The sequence below is a fragment of the Ranitomeya imitator genome, chromosome 9 (genome assembly GCF_032444005.1).
Source record: "Ranitomeya imitator isolate aRanImi1 chromosome 9, aRanImi1.pri, whole genome shotgun sequence".
Lineage (NCBI taxonomy): Eukaryota > Metazoa > Chordata > Amphibia > Anura > Dendrobatidae > Ranitomeya > Ranitomeya imitator.
In genome coordinates, this window is record NC_091290.1 from 170560 (window position 1) to 194486 (window position 23927).

Sequence of the window (23927 nt, forward strand, 5' to 3'; positions counted from 1 at the left end):
GCCACCCGCCCTGGGCTGAAGTAGCACTCCCCCTGTCCCTGAAGATCGGGTGAAATTGGAGTTAACCCTTTCACCCGATCTGCAGGGACGCGATCCCTCCATGACGCCACCTAGGCGTCACAGGTCGGATTGGCACCGACTTTCATGACGCCTACGTGGCGTCACAGGTCGGGAAGGGGTTAAAAGAGAAAAAAAAACCATAGAAGAGAGGCCCTACCTGCACCCAGCCTCTCAAACTCCAGTAAGCGCACTTTTGCCAGGTCACCCAGGATGTTCCTAATCAACTCTTCCCTGGGGAGGACTTTCCGCTGAGTAGACACTAGACACCATGCATTCCACGTCTGGAACCTAGTTACTAAACTAACTAAGAAAACAGTGCCCCGATCTCGGCCACCAAGGGACCTGAATGCCCCATAGGCCCACTCCGCATAGGAAAGGCCTGCCAGCCTGGGCCAGCCAATGGAAGCACCAACCCTGCTGTAGACCTCTGTATTAAAGGGACACCGAAGCAGGAAATGCTCCATGCTTTCAAGCATACCGCCACACTCCTCGCGGGGACAATCCCAGCTATCAGAGCTTCTGCACTTCAGGTTGTCCCTCACATACAGCTTCCCATGGAAGCAGCGCCAAGCCAAGTCCCAAAACTTCAAGGGGATCTGCTTAGAGTTCAATAACCCGAGCCCCACCTCCAGATCCCGGCTTGGGCAATCCCTGAGCGCCAGGGGCTTCTGAAAGTGGGTCAACAGGACCCTATTGTCAAGAAACGTTCTCGACATGGTCCTGATCTCCCACACTCCCAGACCCCACCGACGGATCACCTTCAGAACCGGGGGTAGCATAAGCCGGAAGATGCCCATGAGGTGTACGAAGGTCCTTCACCTGCCCTCCTGTCTCCCATTTCTGGAAGAAAGGCCGAAACCACCCCCTACAGGAGAATACCCACAGAGGAGCCCTCTCTAACCAGAGGTTGGCGATGTTTGCCTTAAGAAAGGTGACCGGGCCAATTTTTACAATTCTGACCACTGTCCCTTTATGAGGTTATAACTCTGGAACGCTTCAATGGATCCTGGTGATTCTGACACTGTTTTCTCGTGACATATTGTACTTCATGACAATGGTAAAAATTCTTTGATAGTACCTGTGTTTATTTGTGAAAAAAACGGAAATTTGGCGAAAATTATGAAAATTTCGCAATTTTCCAACTTTGAATTTTTATGCAATTAAATCACAGAGATATGTCACACAAAATACTTAATAAGTAACATTTCCCACATGTCTACTTTACATCAGCACAATTTTGGAACCAAAATTTTTTTTTTGTTAGGGAGTTATAAGGGTTAAAAGTTGACCAGCAATTTCTCATTTCTACAACACCATTTTATTTTAGGGACCACATCTCATTTGAAGTCATTTTGAGGGGTCTATATGATAGAAAATACCCAAGTGTGACACCATTCTAAAAACTACACCCCTCAAGGTGCTCACAACCATATTCAAGAAGTTTATTAACCCTTCTGGTGCTTCACAGGAATTTTTTGAATGTTTAAATAAAAATGAACATTTAACTTTTTTTCACAAAAAATTTAATTCAGCTCCAATTTGTTTTATTTTACCAAGGGTAACAGGAGAAAATGGACCCCAAACATTGTTGTACAATTTGTCCTGAGTATGCCAATACCCCACATGTGGGGGTAAACCACTGTTTGGGTGCATGGCAGAGCTCGGAAGCGAAGGAGTGCCATTTGACTTTTCAATGCAAAATTGACTGGAATTGAGATGGGACGCCATGTTTCGTTTGGAGAGCCCCTGATGTGGCTAAACATTGAAACCCCCCACAAGTGACACCATTTTGGAAAGTAGACCCCCTAAGGAACTTATCTAGAGGTGTGGTGAGCACTTTGACCCACCAAGTGCTTCACAGAAGATTATAATGTAGAACCGTAAAAATAAAAAATCATATTTTTTCACAAAAATTATCTTTTCGCCCCCAATTTTTTATTTTCCCAAGGGTAAGAGAAGAAATTGGACCCCAAAAGTTGTTGTACAATTTGTCCTGAGTATGCTGATAGCCCATATGTGGGGGTAAACCACTGTTTGGGCGGATGGGAGAGCTCGGAAGGGAAGGAGCGCCGTTTGACTTTTCAATGCAAAATTGACAGGAATTGAGATGGGACGCCATGTTGCGTTTGAAGAGCCACTGATGTGCCTAAACATTGAAACCCCCCACAAGTGACACCATTTTGGAAAGTAGACCCCCTAAGGAACTTATCTAGAGGTGTGGTGAGCACTTTGACCCACCAAGTGCTTCACAGAAGTTTATAATGCAGAGCCGTAAAAATAAAACAAAATTTTTTTCCCACAAAAATTATTTTTTTAGCCCCCAGTTTTGTATTTTCCTGAGGGTAACAGGAGAAATTGGACCCCAAAATTTGTTGCCCAATTTGTCCTGAGTGCGATGATACACCATATGTGGGGGGAACCACTGTTTGGGCACATGGGAGGGCTCAGAAGGGAAGGAGTGCCATTTGAATGCAGACTTAGATGGAATGGTCTGCAGGTGTCACATTGCGTTTGCAGAGCCCCTAATGTACCTAAACAGTAGAAACCCCCCACAAGTGACACCATTTTGGAAAGTAGACCCCCTTAGGAACTTATCTAGATGTGTGCTGAGCGCTTTGACCCACCAAGGGCTTCACAGAAGTTTATAATGGAGAGCCGCAAAAATAAAACAAAAATTTTTTCCCACAAAAATTATTTTTTAGCCCCCAGTTTTGTATTTTTCCGAGGGTAACAGGAGAAATTCGACCCCACAATTTGTTGTCCAATTTGTCCTGAGTGCGCTGATACCCCATATGTTGGGGGGAACCACTGTTTGGGCGCATGGGAGGGCTCGGAAGGGAAGGAGCTCCATTTGGAATGAGGACTTAGATGGAATGGTCTGCAGGTGTCACATTGCATTTGCAGAGCCCCTAATGTACCTAAACAGTAGAAACCTCCCACAAGTGACACCATTTTGGAAACTAGACCCCTAAGGAACTCATCTAGATGTGTTGTGATAGCTTTGAACCCCCAAGTGTTTCACTACAGTTTGTAACGCAGAGCCGTGAAAATTAAAAAAAAAATCTTTCCCCCCAAAATTATTTTTTAGCCCCCAGTTTTGTATTTTCCCGAGGGTAAGAGGAGAAATTCGACCCCAAAAGTTGTTGTCCAATTTGTCCTGAGTACGCTGATACCCCGTATGTTGGGGGAAACCACCGTTTGAGCGCATGGCAGAGCTCGGAAGGGAAGGAGCGCCATTTGGAATGCAGACTTAGATGGAATGGTCTGCAGACGTCACATTGCGTTTGCAGAACCCCTAATGTACCTAAACAGTAGAAACCCCCCACAAGTGACCCCATATTGGAAACTAGACCCCCCAGGGAACTAATCTAGATGTGTTGTGAGAACTTTGAACCCCCAAGTGTTTCACTACAGTTTATAACGCAGAGCCGTGAAAATAAAAAATCTTTTTTTTTCCCACAAAAAATATGTTTTAGCCCCGAGTTTTGTATTTTCCCAAGGGTAACAGGAGAAATTGGACCCCAAAAGTTGTTGTCCTATTTGTCCTGAGTACGCTGATACCCCATATGTTGGGGTAAACCCCTGTTTGGGCACACGGGAGAGCTCGGAAGGGAAGAAGCACTGTTTTACTTTTTCAACGCAGAATTGGCTGGAATTGAGATGGGACGCCATGTCGCGTTTGGAGAGCCCCTGATGTGCCTAAACAGTGGAAACCCCACAATTATAACTGAAACCCTAATCCAAACACATCCCTAACCCTAATCCCAACAGTAACCCTAACCACACCTCTAACCCAGACACACCCCTAACCCTAATCCCAACCCTATTCCCAACCGTAAATGTAATCTAAACCCTAACTGTAACTTTAGCCCCAACCCAAACTGGAGCCCTAGCCCTAACCCTAACCCTAATCCTAACCCTAGCCCTAACCCTAGCCCTAACCCTAGCCCTAACCCTAGCCCTAACCCTAGCCCTAACCCTAGCCCTAGCCCTAACCCTAGCCCTAGCCCTAACCCTAGCCCTAGCGGGAAAATGGAAATAAATACATTTTTTTAATTTTTCCCTAACTAAGGGGGTGATGAAGGGGGGTTTGATTTACTTTTATAGCGGGTTTTTTAGCGGATTTTTATGATTGGCAGCCGTCACACACTGAAAGACGCTTTTTATTGCAAAAAATATTTTTTGCGTTACCTCATTTTGAGAGCTATAATTTTTCTATATTTTGGTCCACAGAGTCATGTGAGGTCTTGTTTTTTGCGGGACGAGTTGACGTTTTTATTGGTACCATTTTCGGGCACGTGACATTTTTTGATCGCTTTTTATTCCGATTTTTGTGAGGCAGAATGACCAAAAACCAGCTATTCATGAATTTCTTTTGGGGGAGGCGTTTATACCGTTCCGCGTTTGGTAAAATTGATAAAGCAGTTTTATTCTTCGGGTCAGTACGATTACAGCGACACCTCATTTATATCATTTTTTTATGTTTTGGCGCTTTTATACGATAAAAACTATTTTATAGAAAAAATAATTATTTTGGCATCGCTTTATTCTCAGGACTATAACTTTTTTATTTTTTTGCTGATGATGCTGAATGGCGGCTCGTTTTTTGCGGGACAAGATGACGTTTTCAGCGGTACCATGGTTATTTATATCTGTCTTTTTGATCGCGTGTTATTCCACTTTTTGTTCGGCGGTATGATAATAAAGCGTTGTTTTTTGCCTCGTTTTTTTTTTTTTTTTTTCTTACGGTGTTTACTGAAGGGGTTAACTAGTGGGCCAGTTTTATAGGTCGGGCCGTTACGGACGCGGCGATACTAAATATGTGTACTTTTATTGTTTGTTTTTTTTATTTAGATAAAGAAATGTATTTATGGGATTAATATTTTTTTTTTTTTTTCATTATTTTGGAATATTTTTTTTTATTTTTTTTACACATTTGAAAATTTTTTTTTAACTTTTTTACTTTGTCCCAGGGGTGGACATCACAGATCAGTGATCTGACAGTTTGCACAGCACTCTGTCAGATCACTGATCTGACATGCAGCGCTGCAGCCTTCACAGTGCCTGCTCTGAGCAGGCTCTGTGAAGCCACCTCCCTCCCTGCAGGACCCGGATCCGCGGCCATCTTGGATCCGGGGCTCGAGCAGGGAGGGAGGGAGGTGAGACCCTCGCAGCAACGCGATCACATCGCGTTGCTGCGGGGGGCTCAGGGAAGCCCGCAGGGAGCCCCCTCCCTGCGCGATGCTTCCCTGCACCGCCGGCACATCGCGATCATCTTTGATTACGGTGTGCCAGGGGTTAATGTGCCGGGGGCGGTCCGTGACCGCTCCTGGCACATAGTGCCGGATGTCAGCTGCGATAGGCAGCTGACGCCCGGCCGCGATCGCCCGTGAGCGCCGCCGATCGCGCTGGACGTACTATCCCGTCCATGGTCATAGGGGCCCACCCCACATGGATGGGATAGTACGTCCGATGTCAGAAAGGGGTTAAAACTTGGATCTCCCCCTCCCAGCCAGAGACTCACATTTGTCCCTGTTGATCATGGACCCGAATGCCCCCGAGTAGCGTTCAACCTCAGACATCAACCAATCTACCTCCTTTCTCGAGGATACAAAAGAGGAAACGTCGTCAGCGTACGCCACTACCTTCAAGGCAGCCTCTGGCTCCGCCTGGTCCATCCCAATTCCCACCAGGGGTCCACGCTCCACCCTCCACCCTCCTTAAAAGGGGGTCGATCGCAAACACGTATCACAGTGGGCTCAGAGGTTAGCCCTGGCGGACAGCAGACCTCACCTCAAAAGGGTGTCCAACCCAACCATTCACGAGCGGAAAAGTCTCTGCCCCATTGTATAAAACTGTCAACCAATCAACAAACCTCCCAGGCAGACCATACCTCAGAAGGACGGACCAGAGATACTCATCGTTTACCCGGTCAAAGGCCTTCGCCTGGTCTAAGGACAGCAAGTACCCCTTCCAGTGACCTGCCCTGCCCTGCTCCACTGCCTCCCGGACACCGAGCACAGCACTAAATGTACTGCGGCCTGGAACAGAGCAGTGCTGGGCCCCCGAAAGGAGCCAGGGCGCAAACTGCACCAACCGATTAAAAAGAACCTTTGCCAGAACCTTTCGGTCTGTATTGAGAAGCGCTATGGGACGCCAATTCTCAATACGGGACGAGTCTTTACCCTTTGACAGGATAATCAGGGCTGACTTCCTCATTGAACTGGGCAGAATGTCTGAGGAGAGGCACTCATTATACACCTCAGCCGAGAGGGGGACCAAAGAGTCCATAAAAGTCTTGTAGAACTCAGATGTTAAGCCATCCGGACCGGGACTTTTTGGGCTGGAGCCCATCAATCGCCCATCTCACTTCCTCTTCCCTGATTGCTTCTGCCAAAACAAGAAGAGAGGGGTCATGCCCTGGCTCTGGGATGGTTTCAGTCATGAAAGCCGACATCTCATCCCGATCAGGATCCCTCCTCCCCAAGAGGTGCAAGTAGAAGGATCTGGCCACCTCCAGGATCCCCGATTTGGATCTGTTCAGGGACCCCATACTGTCAATCAGTCCTGTCACTATCTTACATAAATTGCAGGTTGTAAGTGAATTGTAAGGGTCGGGCGAGCGTTACCTCCCGAAATCCCTCTCAAAAACCAAGGATGTGTGCCTATCATACTGGCACCCCCTGAGCAAGGTCTTCACCTTGGAGATTTCCTCTCGGTCCCCTCCAGTCGAGACGAGCTGCTCGAGTTTCTTCCCCAGCTCCCGATACAGGCGGTACCTGTTCAGGCCCCTGAGGCTCGAGAGCTGACGGAAGAACCTTGCGTCCCTTCTTTTGAAGATCTCCAACCACTCAGACTTATTGCTACAAAGACCCAAGAGAGGTACCTGGCTCTGAAGAAATTCCTCAAAGGACTGTCCTACTTCCGCTTCTTTCAGAAGGGAAGAATTAAGCTTCCATAGGCCTATCCCCATCCGGGGGGTCTCATGTAACATTCAAAGTAAAGAAAATGAAACAGTGATCGGAAAACTCCACCTCAACAGCGGACACTGCAGAAGAGACGGCTTCCTCCTTAAAAAAAAAAATTATCTATCCTAGACCTACTGCTTCCCCTAAAAAAGGTGAAACCCCCGTGACCTGGGGTGTGCCGGATGTGGACATCCACCAGGCGAGCTTCACTTACTATGCTATTCAAGGTTACGCTATCATAAGCCAGACGGTCTCTGGGGCCTCCCCTATCACGGAGTCTGGTTACAGTATTAAAATCCCCACCGAAGACCATCTGCCGGCTCGTAAAAAGATAGGGTTTGATCCTCAGGAAGAGACATTTACGGTCCCACTTAGATTGCGGGCCATAGATATTGATAAGCCAAAGCTCCTGTCCCCTCATGAAGACATCAAGGACCAAACATCTCCCCATTTCTACCTCGATCACCCGTCTGCATTCCACCTCCACGGTCTTAAAAAGGACCGCTACCCCGCTATACGGTTCGGCCACAAGAGACCAGTATGAGGGCCCACTCCTTCATTCCCTCTTTGCTTTGTAGATGGACCCCAGGTCCGTTAGTCTGGTCTCCTGCAAAAATAAAATATCAGCCTCAACCCGGGTGAAAAAATCAAAGGCCGTAAATCTAGCCGTATCTGACTTTATGCTGGCGACATTAATCGACGCCAGAGTCAACGGGGTAGGTTCTGCCATCATGGGTGATTGAGTTAGATGGCCTGTTTTTTAACCATACCCCCTGATTTCCTCTCCACCTCTGAGGAGGAGCCCGACTCATCCCTCCTCTTTAAAGACACTGGACTTCCCAGAAATAGATTCCTCGCCCCTGGACCCCGAGGCACTCCAGGACAGACCTCACCACTCCCCGAAGGCACCCCAGATGTTGTGTCCGGCCCCCCACCCCCGACACAGCAGAGTCATCGAAGGCTTGGAACCGATTGGCGAGGGGGATCAGAGGGGAGCCAGTGAGCCCTTCCGTAGGCACCCTGGTGGCCAGTGGGGGGGGGGGCATTACATTTTTTAGCCTTGTTCTTCCTCTTCTTCCGACTCTTACCGGTACGATTGTCACCCGTTATTTTAGGCTGCTCCACCACCTCTTCATCCAGACTTTCATACTGGGAAGAGTTATCAGAAGCAGCCAACTCCTCCCTTTCCATCCTCCGGATCTCTTCGCTCACCGCCTTCTCCCCCAGGGCCTCAGAGGCTTCGGCTGCCGCCTCCAGGGTGGGGGCAGTCATCACCCCAGTTGCCTGAGGCTTATCCTACCCCCTGCCCTTACGGCGCCTCACCTGTTGCCACTGGTGGGCAGATGTACCAGCCTTGCCTTTCCTCACTGACCCCTCAGCTCCCCTCACGCCTCCACCCTCAGCCCCAGCAGAAGTTGCACCACCAGGGACCCCCCCTGGGCTCCCCCCTGCCGGGCCAGAGATGATGCTGGAAAAGGAACGGGGACAGCGGCTATACGGGTGACCTAAGTCACCACACATGTGTCACCTAATGTCACCACAGGCCGCGGCAAGATGGCCTACCCCGCCACACAAGGCACATTTCTCCACCTTGCAGCCTGCGCTGAAGTGGCGGGCATCACGGCACCTGTGGCAGACCTTCGGTTGCCCCTGGTAGAAGATCTGGATTCTGTCCCTCCCCAGAAATGCTGAGGAGGGGATGTGGGTGACCGTACCTCCTGAAACCTTCAACTTTACCATGAAGGTCCAGCCCCCTGACCAAATGTAAAACTCGTCCCTATTTTTTTAGGGATCTCGGTGACTTCCCCATAACAGGAAAGCCACGTCATTATGTCGACCCCAAAGAGTGACTCATTACTTGTCAGAACGGTCACCCTCTTTACACTATTTTGACGAGTCACCGCCTGCACGGCAAAGTCTCGCCAGCTGGGCTCCCCCCTTGCCAGTTCGAAATTCGACCAGAAAAGCTCCAAGCCCTCTGGCCGAACAAAACTGACATAGAAGAAGGAGGTGCCAAACGGATGAATCAGGGCAAAGATGTCCGTCGCCCTGAAGTCCATCTTCAGAAGGAGCACCACAACCCTCGCCCTTGGCGGGCACGCTTCACTGCCCTTTTACCGAAGACGGACCACATTCCGCCTGGCCACCCCCTGCCCAGCTGTCGGGAGGGACCAAACTGTTTCCTCTTCCCTTTTATCTTGGAAGGCAGCCAGGCCGTGTCTATCCAGTCAAAAGGCCAAGTCCACCACTCTTCCTTCTACTTCGATTGTCCGTTCTCCTTTTTTGAGGTCCTCCAGGAAATGGCGCCGCAAGACACTATCCCTGAGGTCCAGAGGCCAGGAGACCCCCTGACTAGACCCCGAGGCTCCAGCCACCTCCCCTGAATAACTCAGAGAACCTGTGGCTGGGGGGGCAGATGGCCCCCTCCCCCCTTCTCCCACTACCATCAGACACCGTACTCACACTTGCCACCCTATTCACACTTGCCACCTTAGACGCACTGCCACTCGCATCCTCAACCATAGACACTTCCATACCTGCACCCTCCTCATCCACTCCATCAGTCACCCCTCTCTCAACCACATGCACACTGGGGTCAGTATTATTTTGCCTCACCTTTTGGGTATTTCCAGGTTTTGTTTCCCCACTGCTACCGCCACCTACTGGTGTCATCTTCCCTGCTGGGGGTTTGGAACACACAGTGCTGCTGTCCCTTTAAGGCTACGTTCACATTAGCGTCGCGTCGCTGTTGCGTCGGGGACGCAGCGGCGACGCACGGAAAAACGCGCGCAAACGCGTGCAAAAACGCGCGCGTTTTGCGACGCGTGCGTCGTTTTTTGACGAAATCGGACGCACAGAAAATGCAACTTGTAGCGTTTTCTTGCGTCCGACGCTAGCGTCTAAAACGACGCACGTGTCGGAAAACACGTGCAAAAAGACGCACGCGTCCCCTATGTTAAACATAGGGGCGCGTCGCCGCTGCGTCGCCGACGCAACAGCGACGCGACGCTAATGTGAACGTAGCCTTAGAGTCGTGCTGCCATAGGGTTTAAGCAGCACTTTCCACCACATCAGGCACAGAGCTTCCTCCCTCACTGGCAGGTAGGAAGTCAGGAGCAGACCCGCCTCCAGCTCCATCCTGCCTCGTGGCCGGACCCCCCACCGCAGGTAAGCCCCCCGACTCAAGGGACCCTGCCAGGCAGACGCCCTTGCTGCTGTCTGCTGCAGTCCCTGCTCTATTGCTGACCACAGCTAAGACCTTTTTTTTTTCTTTTGCTTGGGAAGCCACGCCCCCAGCCTCCAGCCGCACAGCACAACTTTCCAAAGCTGTACCTGCATGGGCAGCGGGTGCCGAGGAGGCCACGCCCCGCCCTCTGAGACCGGCCGCAGCTGGACCCCCAGAGCCGACCCAGAGCTGGATCCACCCCCAGGAATCCCCCCAGTGGTACCAGTCCCCTGAGGCACAGCACCCCCCACCACCACACCCTGGGCCACAAACAGCCTAGCCGCAGCAACTCCAGCGGCCGGCCCCAGGCTAGGCCACTCCCCCTCAGCAACCACCAGCGGCGGTGCCCCCAATGCAGGTGAGCCCGACTTCACCGCAGACCCCGCCATGGGAGCCCCCACCATTTTCTTTTTATGAGCCTGTTCTGCCGGAGCCGCAGGCCCCTCACCCTTTACTTTACTAGGTGCCTGGGTCCCCAGAAGCGATCCAGTTTTAACGAATCCGTAAGTGGGGGACCCGGACACCCCAGCGCTCACCGCCGGAGAGCTGTCACTCTCCTGCCCACCACTGGGCCACCCTCCACATCATGCTCCATATCAGACACATCACTACTCCCTCCATTACCACAAACAGAGGCAGTGCCCTGCGTGTCATGGCCTGTAATCTCCACGCTCCCTCGCCGCGGACCCATAACAGAGGCCGAGCCGGGGTGGGTAGTGGGTGCTGCACAGCGGGACCGGGGCGCCCCAGAGAAGGGGACATACACGAATATTTGCACAGTAGATGTTTTCTGCTTATTCCTTTTCTTAGCCTTTCTCTTCATCCCCTTCCTGGTTGCCTCGTCCTCGCAGATCTCATCCCCGAACCCCAGCTGGTTAAAACGGACCGGGGACTCGATCTGCCGGATCTGCTGCATGACGAGGCAACCCCCCTCACTGCTACTACCACCATCCTCATCCTCCCCCTCGCTGTCCCCTGAAGGGCCAGAATCTGACGGGAGAGCCACCTGCTCGGGCCTGGAGGTCTCTTACCAGGCGGTGGGTAGGGCACGACCTCCTCCTCTCATTCCTCTTCCTCGTCATCCTCCTCCACCACCTGGCCGGAGCTCCGTGACCCCTCCAGAGCCCCACCGGTCATGGCTCTGAACCAGTCATCATTTTCCAACTTTTCACGGAAGGGCCCGCTGCCATCCAGGATCTCACATCTCTGGCTTTCCAGGTCTTGTATGGATTTTTTGATCTTCTTGACCGCGGCAGATAGCTCGGCCTTCTTATTGCCGGAGGCCCTTGTTACAGAACCCTCAGCACCAAGAATATGTTATGCAGTATATATTATGTATAATAGGTTCCATGTGAAATGCATCAGTCCACAGGCTGCGCCCCTGGGCAGAGAGGACAAGATATCCCCCTTCTGTCCTCCCCCACCTTTGTAATTCCCCCAGTAAATATCAGCAGGCTCCGGCCCCCTGCGGCTATTGTAATGTATGTCTGGCCTGTTCTATTGGCCTGCCCTGTGTATCTGTGTTATATATTCTGTGTGCTGTAAATAAAGTGAGTTCTTTTAGACTGGAAATATGTGGGGTAGCAGTCAGCTTTTATATGCTCTCATGTAACCAAGGAATTCCAGCCAGCGTCCTTCGTTCAGAATCCAGCAAAAGCAAAGTGGACCTCCTGAAACACTGGGTGGTACTGAAAGAGGTACCCCAGCTTGTTAGACCCCGTTACAGCCCTGTCAGACCTCTCCTTAGCTACCCTCAACTCCCCCCAAAGGGATCTTAGCTTCCTTGAGGCGTCCTCATACTCGCAGAGGTGCACATGGATGCGGGAACCATAGCCCACGGAGGATTCCCTAGCCACCTTGGTGCCCCAACCAAGGGGCACCGCTGCAGCACCCCTGCTCGTACTAGGCCTAACTCTGGGGGAAGGAGGTCCTACAGGTCTTCATGCTGGATCCCTTGCCTGATGAAGTGGAAAGATCATCACGACTAGGTGCGCTAAGGCTACGTTCACATTAGCGTTGCGCGTCGGTGCGTCGGCGACGCAACGCACGACGCACAAAAAACGCGCGCAAAAACGCTGCGTTTTGCGACGCGTGCGTCGTTTTTTGACGAAAATCGGACGCACGAAAAATGCAACTTGTTGCATTTTCTTGCGTCCAACGCTAGCGTCGGAAACGACGCACGTGTCGAAAAACGCAACCAAAAAAACGCACGCGTCCCCTATGTTAAACATAGGGGCGCGTCGCCGCTGCGTCGCCGACGCAACAGCGACGCACATTAGCGGAACGCTAATGTGAACGTAGCCTAAAGAAGATTTCACCATAAACTGGCTATAACCAGGTGCTCCCCGCAAGATTTCAACATAAACCAGCTAGGACCAGGTGCTCCCTATAAAGATTCACCATAACATGACCACAACCAGGTGCTCTCTGCAAAATTTCACCATAAACCAGTCACAACCAGGTGCTCCTCTCACGATTTCACCATAAACCGGCCACAACCAGGTGCTCCAATAAAGATTTCACTATAAACTAGCCAGAACCACTTGCTCCAAGGAACATTTTATTATAAACCGGCCACGACCAGGTGCTCCCTGCAAGATTTCACCAAAAACCGGCTACAACCAGGTTCTCCAAGGAAGATTTCACTATAAACCGTCCACGACCAGGGGCTCCCCGCAAGATTCAACATAAACCGGCCACGACCAGGTGCTCCTTGCAAGATTTCACCATAAATCGGCTAGGACCAGGTGCCGCCCGCAATATTTCACCGTAAACCAGCCAGGACCAGGTGTTCCTTGCAAGATTTCACTATAAACCGGCTACAACCAGGTGCCGCCCGCAACATTTCACCATAAACCGGCTACAACCAGGTGCTCCACACAAGATTTCACCATAAACCGGCTCCAACCAGGTGCTCCCCTTAAGATTTCACCATAAACTGGCCAGGACCAGGTGCTCCCCAAAAGATTTCACCATAAACCGTCCAGGACCATGTGCTCCTTGCAAGATTTCACCATAAACCTGCCACGACCAGGTGCTCCTTGCAAGATTTCACCATAAACCAGCCACAACCAGGTGCTCCCCGCAAGATTTCACCATAAACCATCCATGACCAGGTGCTCCTTGCAAGATTTCACCATAAACCAGCCACGACCAGGTGCTCCCCACAAGATTTCACCATAAATCGGCCACGACCAGGTACTCCCCACAAGATTTCACCATAAACCGGCCTCGACCAGATGCTCCCCGAAAGATTTCACCATAAACTGGCTACAACCAGGTGCTCCAATGAAGATTTCACTATAAATCGGCCAGGACCAGGTGCTCCCCGCAAGATTTCACCATAAACCGGCCAGGACAGGTGCTCCTTGCAAAATTTCACCATAAACCAGCCACGACCAGATGCTCCCAGCAAGATTTCAACATAAACCGGCAACGACCAGGTGCTCCCCGCAAGATTTCAACATAAACCGGCCACGAACAGGTGATCCCCGCAAGATTTCACCATAAACTGACCACGACCAGGTGTTTCCTGCAAGATTTCACCATAAACCAGCCGCAAAGAATTATCAGGTGAGTTGTCCAACAGCTGAGGACACCAGTGGAGAGCTACAGAAAGAACCGGAATCAGCAGATATAACTGTTTCACAGAAAACTATGAGCAATGTACTCAACCTCCATGGCCTGTATGCACGCTCACCTCGCAACCTTCATGGCCTGTATGCACACTCACCTCGCAACCTCCATGGCCTGTATGCACATTCACATCGCAACCACCATGGCCTGTATGCACCCTCACAACGCAACCTCCATGGCCTGTATGCACGCTCACCTCGCAACCTTCATGGCCTGTATGCACACTCACCTCGCAACCTCCATGGCCTGTATGCACATTCACATCGCAACCACCATGGCCTGTATGCACGCTCACAACGCAACCTCCATGGCCTGTATGCACCCTCACCACACAACCTCCATGGCCTGCATGCACGCTCACCACACAACCTCCATGGCCTGCATGCACGCTCACCATGCAATACTCCAAGGCCTGAATGCATGCTCACCATGCAGTACTCCATGGCCTATATGCACACTCACCACACGACCCTCATAGCCTGTATGCACGCTCACCACACAACTCCCATGGCCTGTATGTACGCTCACCACACAACCCCCATGGCCTGTATGCACGCTCACCATGGAATACTCCATGGCCTATATGCACACTCACCACACGACCCTCATGGCCTGTATGCTTGCTCACCACACAACTCCCATGGCCTGTATGCATGCTCACCATGGAATACTCCATGGCCTATATGCACAATCACCACACAACCTCCATGGGCTGTATGCATGCTCACCACGCAAGACTCAATTTCTGTACAAGAAAGCACGGCCAAGCACGTTTACAGTTTGCTCCGCAACATTTGGCATAATATAGTCTGGTCAGATGAGACCAAGATTGAACTCTTGGGATGCCATAATACACACCATCCTCACATGTGCTCAGGCTGTCTATCAGCCACAAATCATGGACCCACAGGGACACACGCATAATACATGGGCACAGCCAGATGCTCAGATAACACCTGAGCATGCTTGGTTAAGACATTGTCGGGGCATGTTCACTCATCATTACACCTGAGAATTGCCTGCGACTAGTTTCTCCATATAGGAGGCATCTGGAAGCTTCTTCACCAACAAAGGCTTTTGTACCAAGTATTAATTAGTCATGACACCTGTATGGCTACCATGACACCCCCCACACACATGGCTCCCCTGACACCCCCGCACATGTGGCTCACCTGACACCAGCAGCATGCTTCTCCCTTCCCTGGACTCTGGGGTCACTATAACAGTACAGGTGTACTCTCCGTCATCACTGAACTGTGCCTGTGGGATGTGCAGTGCGGCGTTTCCTCGCTGTATGTCGCTCTCCTGCTGCATGTAACATCCTTCTCTGAAGGCCTCAGGTTTTCCAGGAATAAAGTTGTAAACTCCCAGAGATTTTCCATCCTGTGATTTTGTCCAATGCACATTAATGATTCTATTAGGAGAAAATTCAGAAAATTCACATGGGATGGTGACATTGTCCCCTCTCATCGCGGAGATCAGCATCTTCTTCATGGTGACGATCAGACAATCTGAAGAAGAAATAACAGAACATGTCAGAAAACAAACACGTATGACACCAATCAGGCATTCTGCCCGTGTTTCTCCTGGTTTTCACAGCTCACTATTCGGCTTTGCTTTATAGACTTGAACACATTGAGCTGAGCCATCTCCTCCGTCGCTGGTCTCTGGAGGACAGGCTGAAGATTGTTACCCCAAATGGTTTGCCTGGGTCTGTGTATAAAGGGTCTATGACCAGGATAGATGAAGTCAGATCGGTGGATGCCGATCAACCGTGCCCGATGCTGGCGGCGGCAGCCGGATGTGTTCAGTACTGGAGCGGACCTACACAGATCAGTCACCTGTATAGTGGGGCACTGCAGACCCACCCAGGAGGATATCTGCCCCCGCTGGCCCCAACAACAGGGTGTTGAGCCCTGTTATGATGCGGTGGTCTAGGAGCAACATGGAACGAGCTCTGAGGGAAGTGGTAACTGTACTGACCGCAGTCCCTAAGCTCAACAGAACACTAGAAGCAGCCGTGGAATGCTCCTAACTCTCCCTAGGCATCTCGTCACAGCCTAAGAGCTAACTACCCCTGAAGACAGAAGCAGGAAAACTATCTTGCCTCAGAGAAAATCCCCAAAGGATAGATTAGCCCCCCACAAATAATGACTGTGAGTGGAGAGGAAAAAGACATACACAGAATGAAACCAGGATGAGCACAGGAGGCCAGTCTAGCTTGATAGATAGGACAGGATGGAACACTGTGCGGTCAGTATAAAACACTACAAAAATCCACGCAGAGATTACAAAAATCTCCACACCTGACTAAAGGTGTGGAGGGCAAATCTGCTTCCCAGAGCTTCCAGCAAGACAGAAAACAATTCAAACTGAAAATGCTGGACAAACAAAGAAAGCACAGAATGGATAAGTCCACAAACTATGGACAGAAAAAGTAAGCAAAAACTTAGCTTTGCTGAACTGGTCAGGATAACAGGGAACTCCAAAGAGATGTGAATCCAACCAGGAACCATTTACAAGTGGCACTAGCTGAAGGAACAGCCAGGCTTAAATAGGCGAGAGAGGAGACAATAAGTGGAGGCAGCTGAATACAGCTAACTCCAAGGAGCAGCCATACCACTTGAAACCACAAGAGGGAGCCCAAGAGCAGAACTCACAAAAGTGCCACTTACAACCACCGGAGGGAGCCCAGGAGCAGAATTCACAACAGAGCCCCCACCGATCTGATAAAAACTACTGGACAATGCCTTTAAATGCCATGAGAATAGTTCACTGTCATTTAAAGGCAACATGTCTTCTGAACAAAAGGTCATTGTGAAGGGAGGTGAGCTGTGACATAATATATTCTGAACATTGGATACTGTGTTATCAGTCATTGTACAGGAGGAGGAAGTGACCCCCTTGTTACCCCCTGGTTATGGCGCCCCAGTGTCATACGGACCCCTTGTTACCCCCTGGTTATGGCCCACAGCCATCTGCAGACTGGACATAACCGCAAGAGAAGTCTGCTGCCTCTCAGGTGCGAAGATCAAGGATGTGACCGATAGGATACCAAAGCTCGTCAGTTCCAAGGACGTCCACCCATTTCTTCTGATACATGTTGGCACCAATGACACGGCAAGGAAGGAGCTACCGACAATCTGCAAGAACTTTGAAGAGTTGGGGAAGAAAGTAAAGGAACGAGATGCACAGGTAGTTTATTCGGACTCCCATGACGGCACCACGAGAGAGGGGATCTGCCCATTAGGAACAGGAAACCTACAGATACAAAAGGGCGGCACCTCTCCCACATATCAGTTTTAGTTCTACCATCATTTATACCTAATCCTTCTAATCCTAAAGAGGAAGAGCTTCATACGCTAGATGTTAGAAGATGTCTTGTACAGTATATCTCAGTCACCAATGGTTGGAAAAGAGATAATGCACTATTTCTTTCCTTCCAAGGTTCTAGCAAAGGGGGTAGAGCATCGAAGTATACACTAGCTAGATGGATTAGGGAGGCTATCTCTCTCGCCTACACAGCAGGTGGGGGTCCAGCTCCGCGGAATCTGAAGGCACATTCCACCCGGGCCATGGCGTCATCTTGGGCGGAAAGGTCTGGAGCGTCACTAGATCAGATATGTAAGGCGGCCACATGGTCATCCCCCCTTCCACCTTTTTTAAACATTATCGGTTGGACTTGGGGTTCTCTTCTGATCTCACCTTCGGGCTAAGGGTGCTACAGGCTATAGTCCCTCCCTAAGATGGTTTACGTCTCTGTAAAATCTCTCATGGTGCTGTCATGGGAGTCCGAATAAAGCATTAAGCTACTCACCGGTAGCAGTTTTTTTCGGAGGCCCATGACGGCACCCTTAGTTCCCTCCCTTTTCACGTGGGGGTTGCACGTTCTTAAAATAAAAAAAAAAGGTTTCTTTTCCACCGGGTGATATCTGGATTGTTAATTTATTAAAAATGTCATATTGTATATTATGCTTGTCATTAACCGCGGCAGTCCTCTCAGGCTCTGTAAAACAACTGATATGTGGGAGAGGTGCCGCCCTTTTGTATCTGTAGGTTTCCTGTTCCTAATGGGCGGATCCCCTCTCTCGTGGTGCCGTTATGGGCCTCCAAAAAAAAAACTGCTACCGGTGAGTAGCTTAATGCTTTTTTCTTCTATTCTTCCAGTAGACGGGCATAGCACCAGGAGATGGAACAGGATCCTTGATGTGAACAACTGGCTAAGACGATGGTGCAGACAACAAGGATTTGGACTCGTGGACCACGGTGTGAACTACCTGTACCACGGACTCCTCGCCAGAGACGGACTACACCTCAACAAACCTGGGAAATACACATTCGCCATAAGACTCGCTACACTCGTGAGGAGGGCGTTAAACTAGAAGACGAGGGGACGGGAAGAAAAACGTTAGACTCGAACATGAAGCCAGAAAATATACGGAAGAAGGACAAGAGGTGCGGCAAAGACCCAAGACAACATACTCGGAAGGGAGGTAAGAAATTTTCTAAAACAAACCACAAGGAGGAAATTGGAACAAAACAAAATCCTCTCAACTGCATGCTCGCAAACCCCAGAAGCCTGACAATCAAGATGGAAGAACTAAAAGCAGAAATATCTACAAGTAACTATGACATAGTGGGAATAACTGAGACAAGGTTAGATGAAAGAGGCAGCACGGTGGCTCAGTGGTTAGCACTCTACTATATACAGGGCAGCACGGTGGCTCAGTGGATAGCACTGCAGCCTTGCAGCGCTGGAGTCCTGGGTTCAAACCCCACCAAGGACAACAACTGCAAAGAGTATGTTCTCTCCATGTTTGCGTGGGTTTCCTCTGGTTTCCTCCCACATTCCAAAGACATACTGATAGGGAATTTAGATTGTGAGCCCCAACGGGGACAGCGATGATAATGTGTGCAAAACTGTAAAGCGCTGCGGAATATGTTAGCGCTATATAAAGATTATAATTATTATAAAGCTATGACTGGGCATTTAACTTACAGGGTTACATTCTGTTTAGAAAGGATCATAAAAATCGGAGAGGAGGAGGGGTTTGTCTTTATGTAAAGTCTTGTCTAAAGTCCACTTTAAAGGAGGATATTAGCGAAGGGAATGAGGATGTCGAGTCCATATGGGTTGAAATACATGGAGGGAAAAATGGTAACAAAATTCTCATTGGGGTCTGTTACAAACCCCCAAATATAACAGAAAGCATGGAAAGTCTACTTCTAAAGCAGATAGATGAAGCTGCAACCCATAATGAGGTCCTGGTTATGGGGGACTTTAACTACCCGGGTATTAACTGGGAAACAGAAACCTGTGAAACCCATAAAGGCAACAGGTTTCTGCTAATAACCAAGAAAAATTATCTTTCACAATTGGTGCAGAATCCAACCAGAGGAGCAGCACTTTTAGACCTAATACTATCTAATAGACCTAACAGAATAACAAATCTGCAGGTGGTCGGGCATCTAGGAAATAGCGACCACAATATTGTACAGTTTCACCTGTCTTTCACTAGGGGGACTTGTCAGGGAGTCAAAAAAACACTGAACTTTAGGAAGGCAAAGTTTGACCAGCTTAGAGATGCCCCTAATTTGGTTGATTAAGTTCCCTTAATAAATGGGAAATGTTTAAGAACATCCTAAATAGGCACTGTAAGCGGTTTATACCTTGTGGGAATAAAAGGACTAGAAATAGGAAAAACCCAATGTGGCTAAACATTTGCACTACTAAAGCAGGATAACACCATTGAAGCTCTAAAAAACTATAGGGAGAAAAATACTTTATCTAAAAAACTAATTAAAACTTCCAAAAAGGAAACGGAGAAGCACATTGCTAAGGAGAGTAAAACTAATTCCAAACTGTTCTTCAACTATATCAATAGTAAAAGAATTCACGGTGGAAAATGAAATGCTAGGTGAAATCCCAAGAAACAATGAAAACCCTATATTAACCCCTTCCCGACCCATGACGCCACGTAGGCGTCATGAAAGTCGGTGCCAATCCGACCCATGACGCCTATGTGGCGTCATGGAAAGATCGCGTCCCTGCAGATCGGGTGAAAGGGTTAACTCCCATTTCACCCGATCTGCAGGGACAGGGGGAGTGGTAGTTTAGCCCAGGGGGGGTGGCTTCACCCCCTCGTGGCTACGATCGCTCTGATTGGCTGTTGAAAGTGAAACTGCCAATCAGAGCGATTTGTAATATTTCACCTATTATAACGGGTGAAATATTACAATCCAGCCATGGCCGATGCTGAAATATCATCGGCCATGGCTGGAAATACTAATGTGCCCCCACCCCACCCCACCGATCGCCCCCCCAGCCCCCCGATCTGGCCGGTACACTGCTCCGGCTCCCCTCCGTCCAGTGCTCCGCTCCCCCCCGTGCTCTTGTCCGCTCCCCCCGTGCTCCAATCACCCCCCCGTGCTCCAATCACCCCCCCTGCACTCCGATCCACCCCCCCCCCCCCGGTGCTCCGTTCCACCCCCCCGTGCTCCATTCCAGCCCCCCCGTGCTCCGTTCCACGCCCCCCGTGCTCCGTTCCACCCCTCCCGCTCTCCGATTACCCCCCCCCCCGTGGTCCCCCCCACCCTATCATACTTACCGATCCAGCCGGGGTCCCGTCCGTCTTCTCCCTGGGCGCCGCCATCTTCCAAAATGGCGGGCGCATGCGCAGTGCGCCCGCCGAATCTGCCGGCCGGCAGATTCGTTCCAAAGTGCATTTTGATCACTGAGATAGATTATATCTCAGTGATCAAAATAAAAAAAATAATAAATGACCCCCCCCCCCTTTGTCACCCCCATAGGTAGGGACAATAAAAAAATAAAGAAATTTTTTTTTTTCCACTAATGTTAGAATAGGGTTAGGGGTAGGGTTAGGGGTAGGGTTAGGGGTAGGGTTAGGGGTAGGGTTAGGGGTAGGGTTAGGGGTAGGGTTAGGGGTAGGGGTAGGGTTAGGGGTAGGGGTTAGGGGTAGGGTTAGGGCTAGGGTTAGGGTTAGGGGTAGGGTTAGGGGTAGGGGTAGGGTTAGGGGTAGGGTTAGGGGTAGGGTTAGGGGTAGGGGTAGGGTTAGGGGTAGGGTTAGGGGTAGGGTTAGGGGTAGGGTTAGGGTTAGGGGTAGGGTTAGGGGTAGGGGTAGGGTTAGGGGTAGGGTTAGGGGTAGGGTTAGGGGTAGGGTTAGGGCTAGGGGTAGGGTTTCGGTATGTGCACACGTATTCTGGTCCTCTGCGGATTTTTCCGCTGCGGATTTGATAAATCCGCAGTGCTAAACCGCTGCGGATTTATGGCGGATTTACCGTGGTTTTTCTGCGCATTTCACTGCGGTTTTACAATTGCGATTTTCTATTGGAGCAGTTGTAAAACCGCTGCGGAATCCGCACAAAGAAGTGACATGCTGCGGAATGTAAACCGCTGCGTTTCCGTGCAGTTTTTCCGCAGCATGGGCACAGCGATTTTTGTTTCCCGTAGGTTTACATTGAACTGTAAACTCATGGGAAACTGCTGCGGATCCGCAGCGTTTTCCGCAGCGTGTGCACATACCTTTAGAATTAGGCTATGTGCACACTGTGCGGATTTGGCTGCGGATTGGCCGCTGCGGATTCGCAGCAGTGTTCCATCAGGTTTACAGTACCATGTAAACATATGAAAAACCAAATCCGCTGTGCCCATGGTGCGGAAAATACCGCGCGGAAACGCTGCGTTGTATTTTCCGCAGCATGTCAATTCTTTGTGCGGATTCCGCAGCGTTTTACACCTGTTCCTCAATAGGAATCCGCAGGTGAAATCCGCACAAAAAACACTGGAAATCCGCGGAAAATCCGCCGATTTTTCAAAAATGGTGCGGAAATATCTCACACGAATCCGCAACGTGGGCACATAGCCTTAGGGTTAGGGTTGGAATTAGGGTTGTGGTTAGGGTTGTGATTAGGGTTATGGCTACAGTTGGGATTAGGGTTAGGGGTGTGTTGGGGTTAGGGTTGGAGTTAGAATTGAGGGGTTACCACTGTTTAGGCACATCAGGGGTCTCCAAACGCAACATGGCGCCACCATTGATTCCAGCCAATCTCGTATTCAAAAAGTCAAATGGTGCTCCCTCACTTCCGAGCCCTGACGTGTGCCCAAACAGTGGTTTACCCCCACATGGGGTACCAGCATACTCAGGACAAACTGCGCAACAATTACTGGGGTCCAATTTCTCCTGTTACGCTTGTGAATCAAAAAAAATGCTTGCTAAAACATAATTTTTGAGGAAAGAAAAATGATTTTTTATTTTCACGGCTCTGCGTTGTAAACGTCTGTGAAGCACTTGGGGGTTCAAAGTGCTCACCAAACATCTAGATAAGTTCCTTTGGGGGTCTAGTTTCCAAAATGGGGTCACTTGTGGGGGGTTTCTACTGTTAAGCAACATCAGGGGCTCTGCAAACGCAACGTGACGCCCACAGAGCATTCCATCAAAGTCTGCATTTCAAAACGTCACTACTTCACTTCCGAGCCCCGGCATGTGCCCAAACAGTGATTTACCCCCACATATGGGGTATCAGCGTACTCAGGAGAAACTGGACAACAACTTTTGGGGTCAAATTTCTCCTGTTACCCTTGGGAAAATAAAAAATTGCAGGCTAAAAGATCATTTTTGAGAAAATAATTTTTTTTTTTTATTTTCATGGCTCTGCGTTATAAACTTCTGTGAAGCACTTGGGGGTTCAAAGTCCTCACCACACATCTAGATTAGTTCCTTTGGGGGTCTAGTTTCCAAAATTGTGTCATTTCTGGGGGATCTCCAATGTTTAGGCACACAGGGGCTCTCCAAACGTGACATGGTGTCCGCTAATGATTGGAGCTAATTTTCCATTTAAAAAGCCAAATGGCGTGCCATCCCTTCCGAGCCCTGCCGTGCGCCCAAACAGGGGTTTACCCCCACATATGGGGTATCAGCGTACTCAGGACAAACTGGACAACAATATTTGGGGTCCAATTTCTCCTATTATCCTTGGCAAAATAGGAAATTCCAGGCTAAAAAATCATTTTTGAGGAAAGAAAAATTATTTTTTATTTTCATGGCTCTGCGTTATAAACTTCTGTGAAGCACCTGGGGGTTTAAAGTGCTCAATATGCATCTAGATAAGTTCCTTGGGGGGTCTAGTTTCCAAAATGGGGTCACTTGTGGGGGAGCTCCAATGTTCCCTTCCGAGCCCTGCCGAGTGCCCAAACAGTGGTTTACCCCCACATACGAGGTATCGACGTACTCGGGAGAAATTGCCCAACAAATTTTATGATCCATTTTATCCTACTGCCCATGTGAAAATGAAAAAATTGAGGCGAAAAGAATTTTTTTGTGAAAAAAAAGTACTTTTTCATTTTTACAGATCAATTTGTGAAGCACCTGAGTGTTTAAAGTGCTCACTAGGCATCTAAATAAGTTCCTTGGGGGGTCTAGTTTCCAAAATGGGGTCACTTGTGGGGGAGCGCCAATGTTTAGGCACACAGGAGCTATCCAAACGCGACATGGTGTCCGCTAACAATGGAAATAATTTTTCATTCAAAAAGTCAAATGGCACTCCTTCCCTTCCGAGCCTTACCATGTGCCCAAACAGTGGTTTACCCCCACATGTGAGGTATTGGTGTACTCAGGAGAAATTGCCCAACACATTTTAGAATCCATTTTATCCTGTTGCCCATGTGAAAATGAAAAAATTGAGGCTAAAAGAATTTTTTGGTGAAAAAAAAGTACTTTTTCATTTTTACGGATCAATTTGTGAAGCACCTGGGGGTTCAAAGTGCTCACTATGCATCTAGATAAGTTCCTTGGGGCGTCTAGTTTCCAAAATGGGGTCACTTGTGGGGGAGCTCCAATTTTTAGGCACACGGGGGCTCTCCAAACGTGACATGGTGTCCGCTAAAGAGTGGAGCCAATTTTTGATTCAAAAAGTCAAATGGCGCTCCTTCCCTTCCAAGCCCTGCCGTGCGCCCAAACAGTGGTTTACCCCCACATATGAGGTATCAGCGTACTCAGGACAAATTGGACAACAACTTT

At 49.5% G+C, this 23927-nt stretch overlaps 1 protein-coding gene across 1 annotated transcript in view; it reads right to left on the reverse strand.

Moving 5' to 3' along the window:
- Positions 1 to 23927, reverse strand: part of NCR3LG1 (natural killer cell cytotoxicity receptor 3 ligand 1) — a 127642-nt gene that overhangs the window by 90280 nt on the left and 13435 nt on the right. The window contains exon 2 of the mRNA XM_069739742.1: positions 15063 to 15401. Within this exon, the coding sequence (XP_069595843.1) occupies positions 15063 to 15401 (339 nt within the window). The remainder of the gene's footprint in view (positions 1 to 15062; positions 15402 to 23927) is intronic.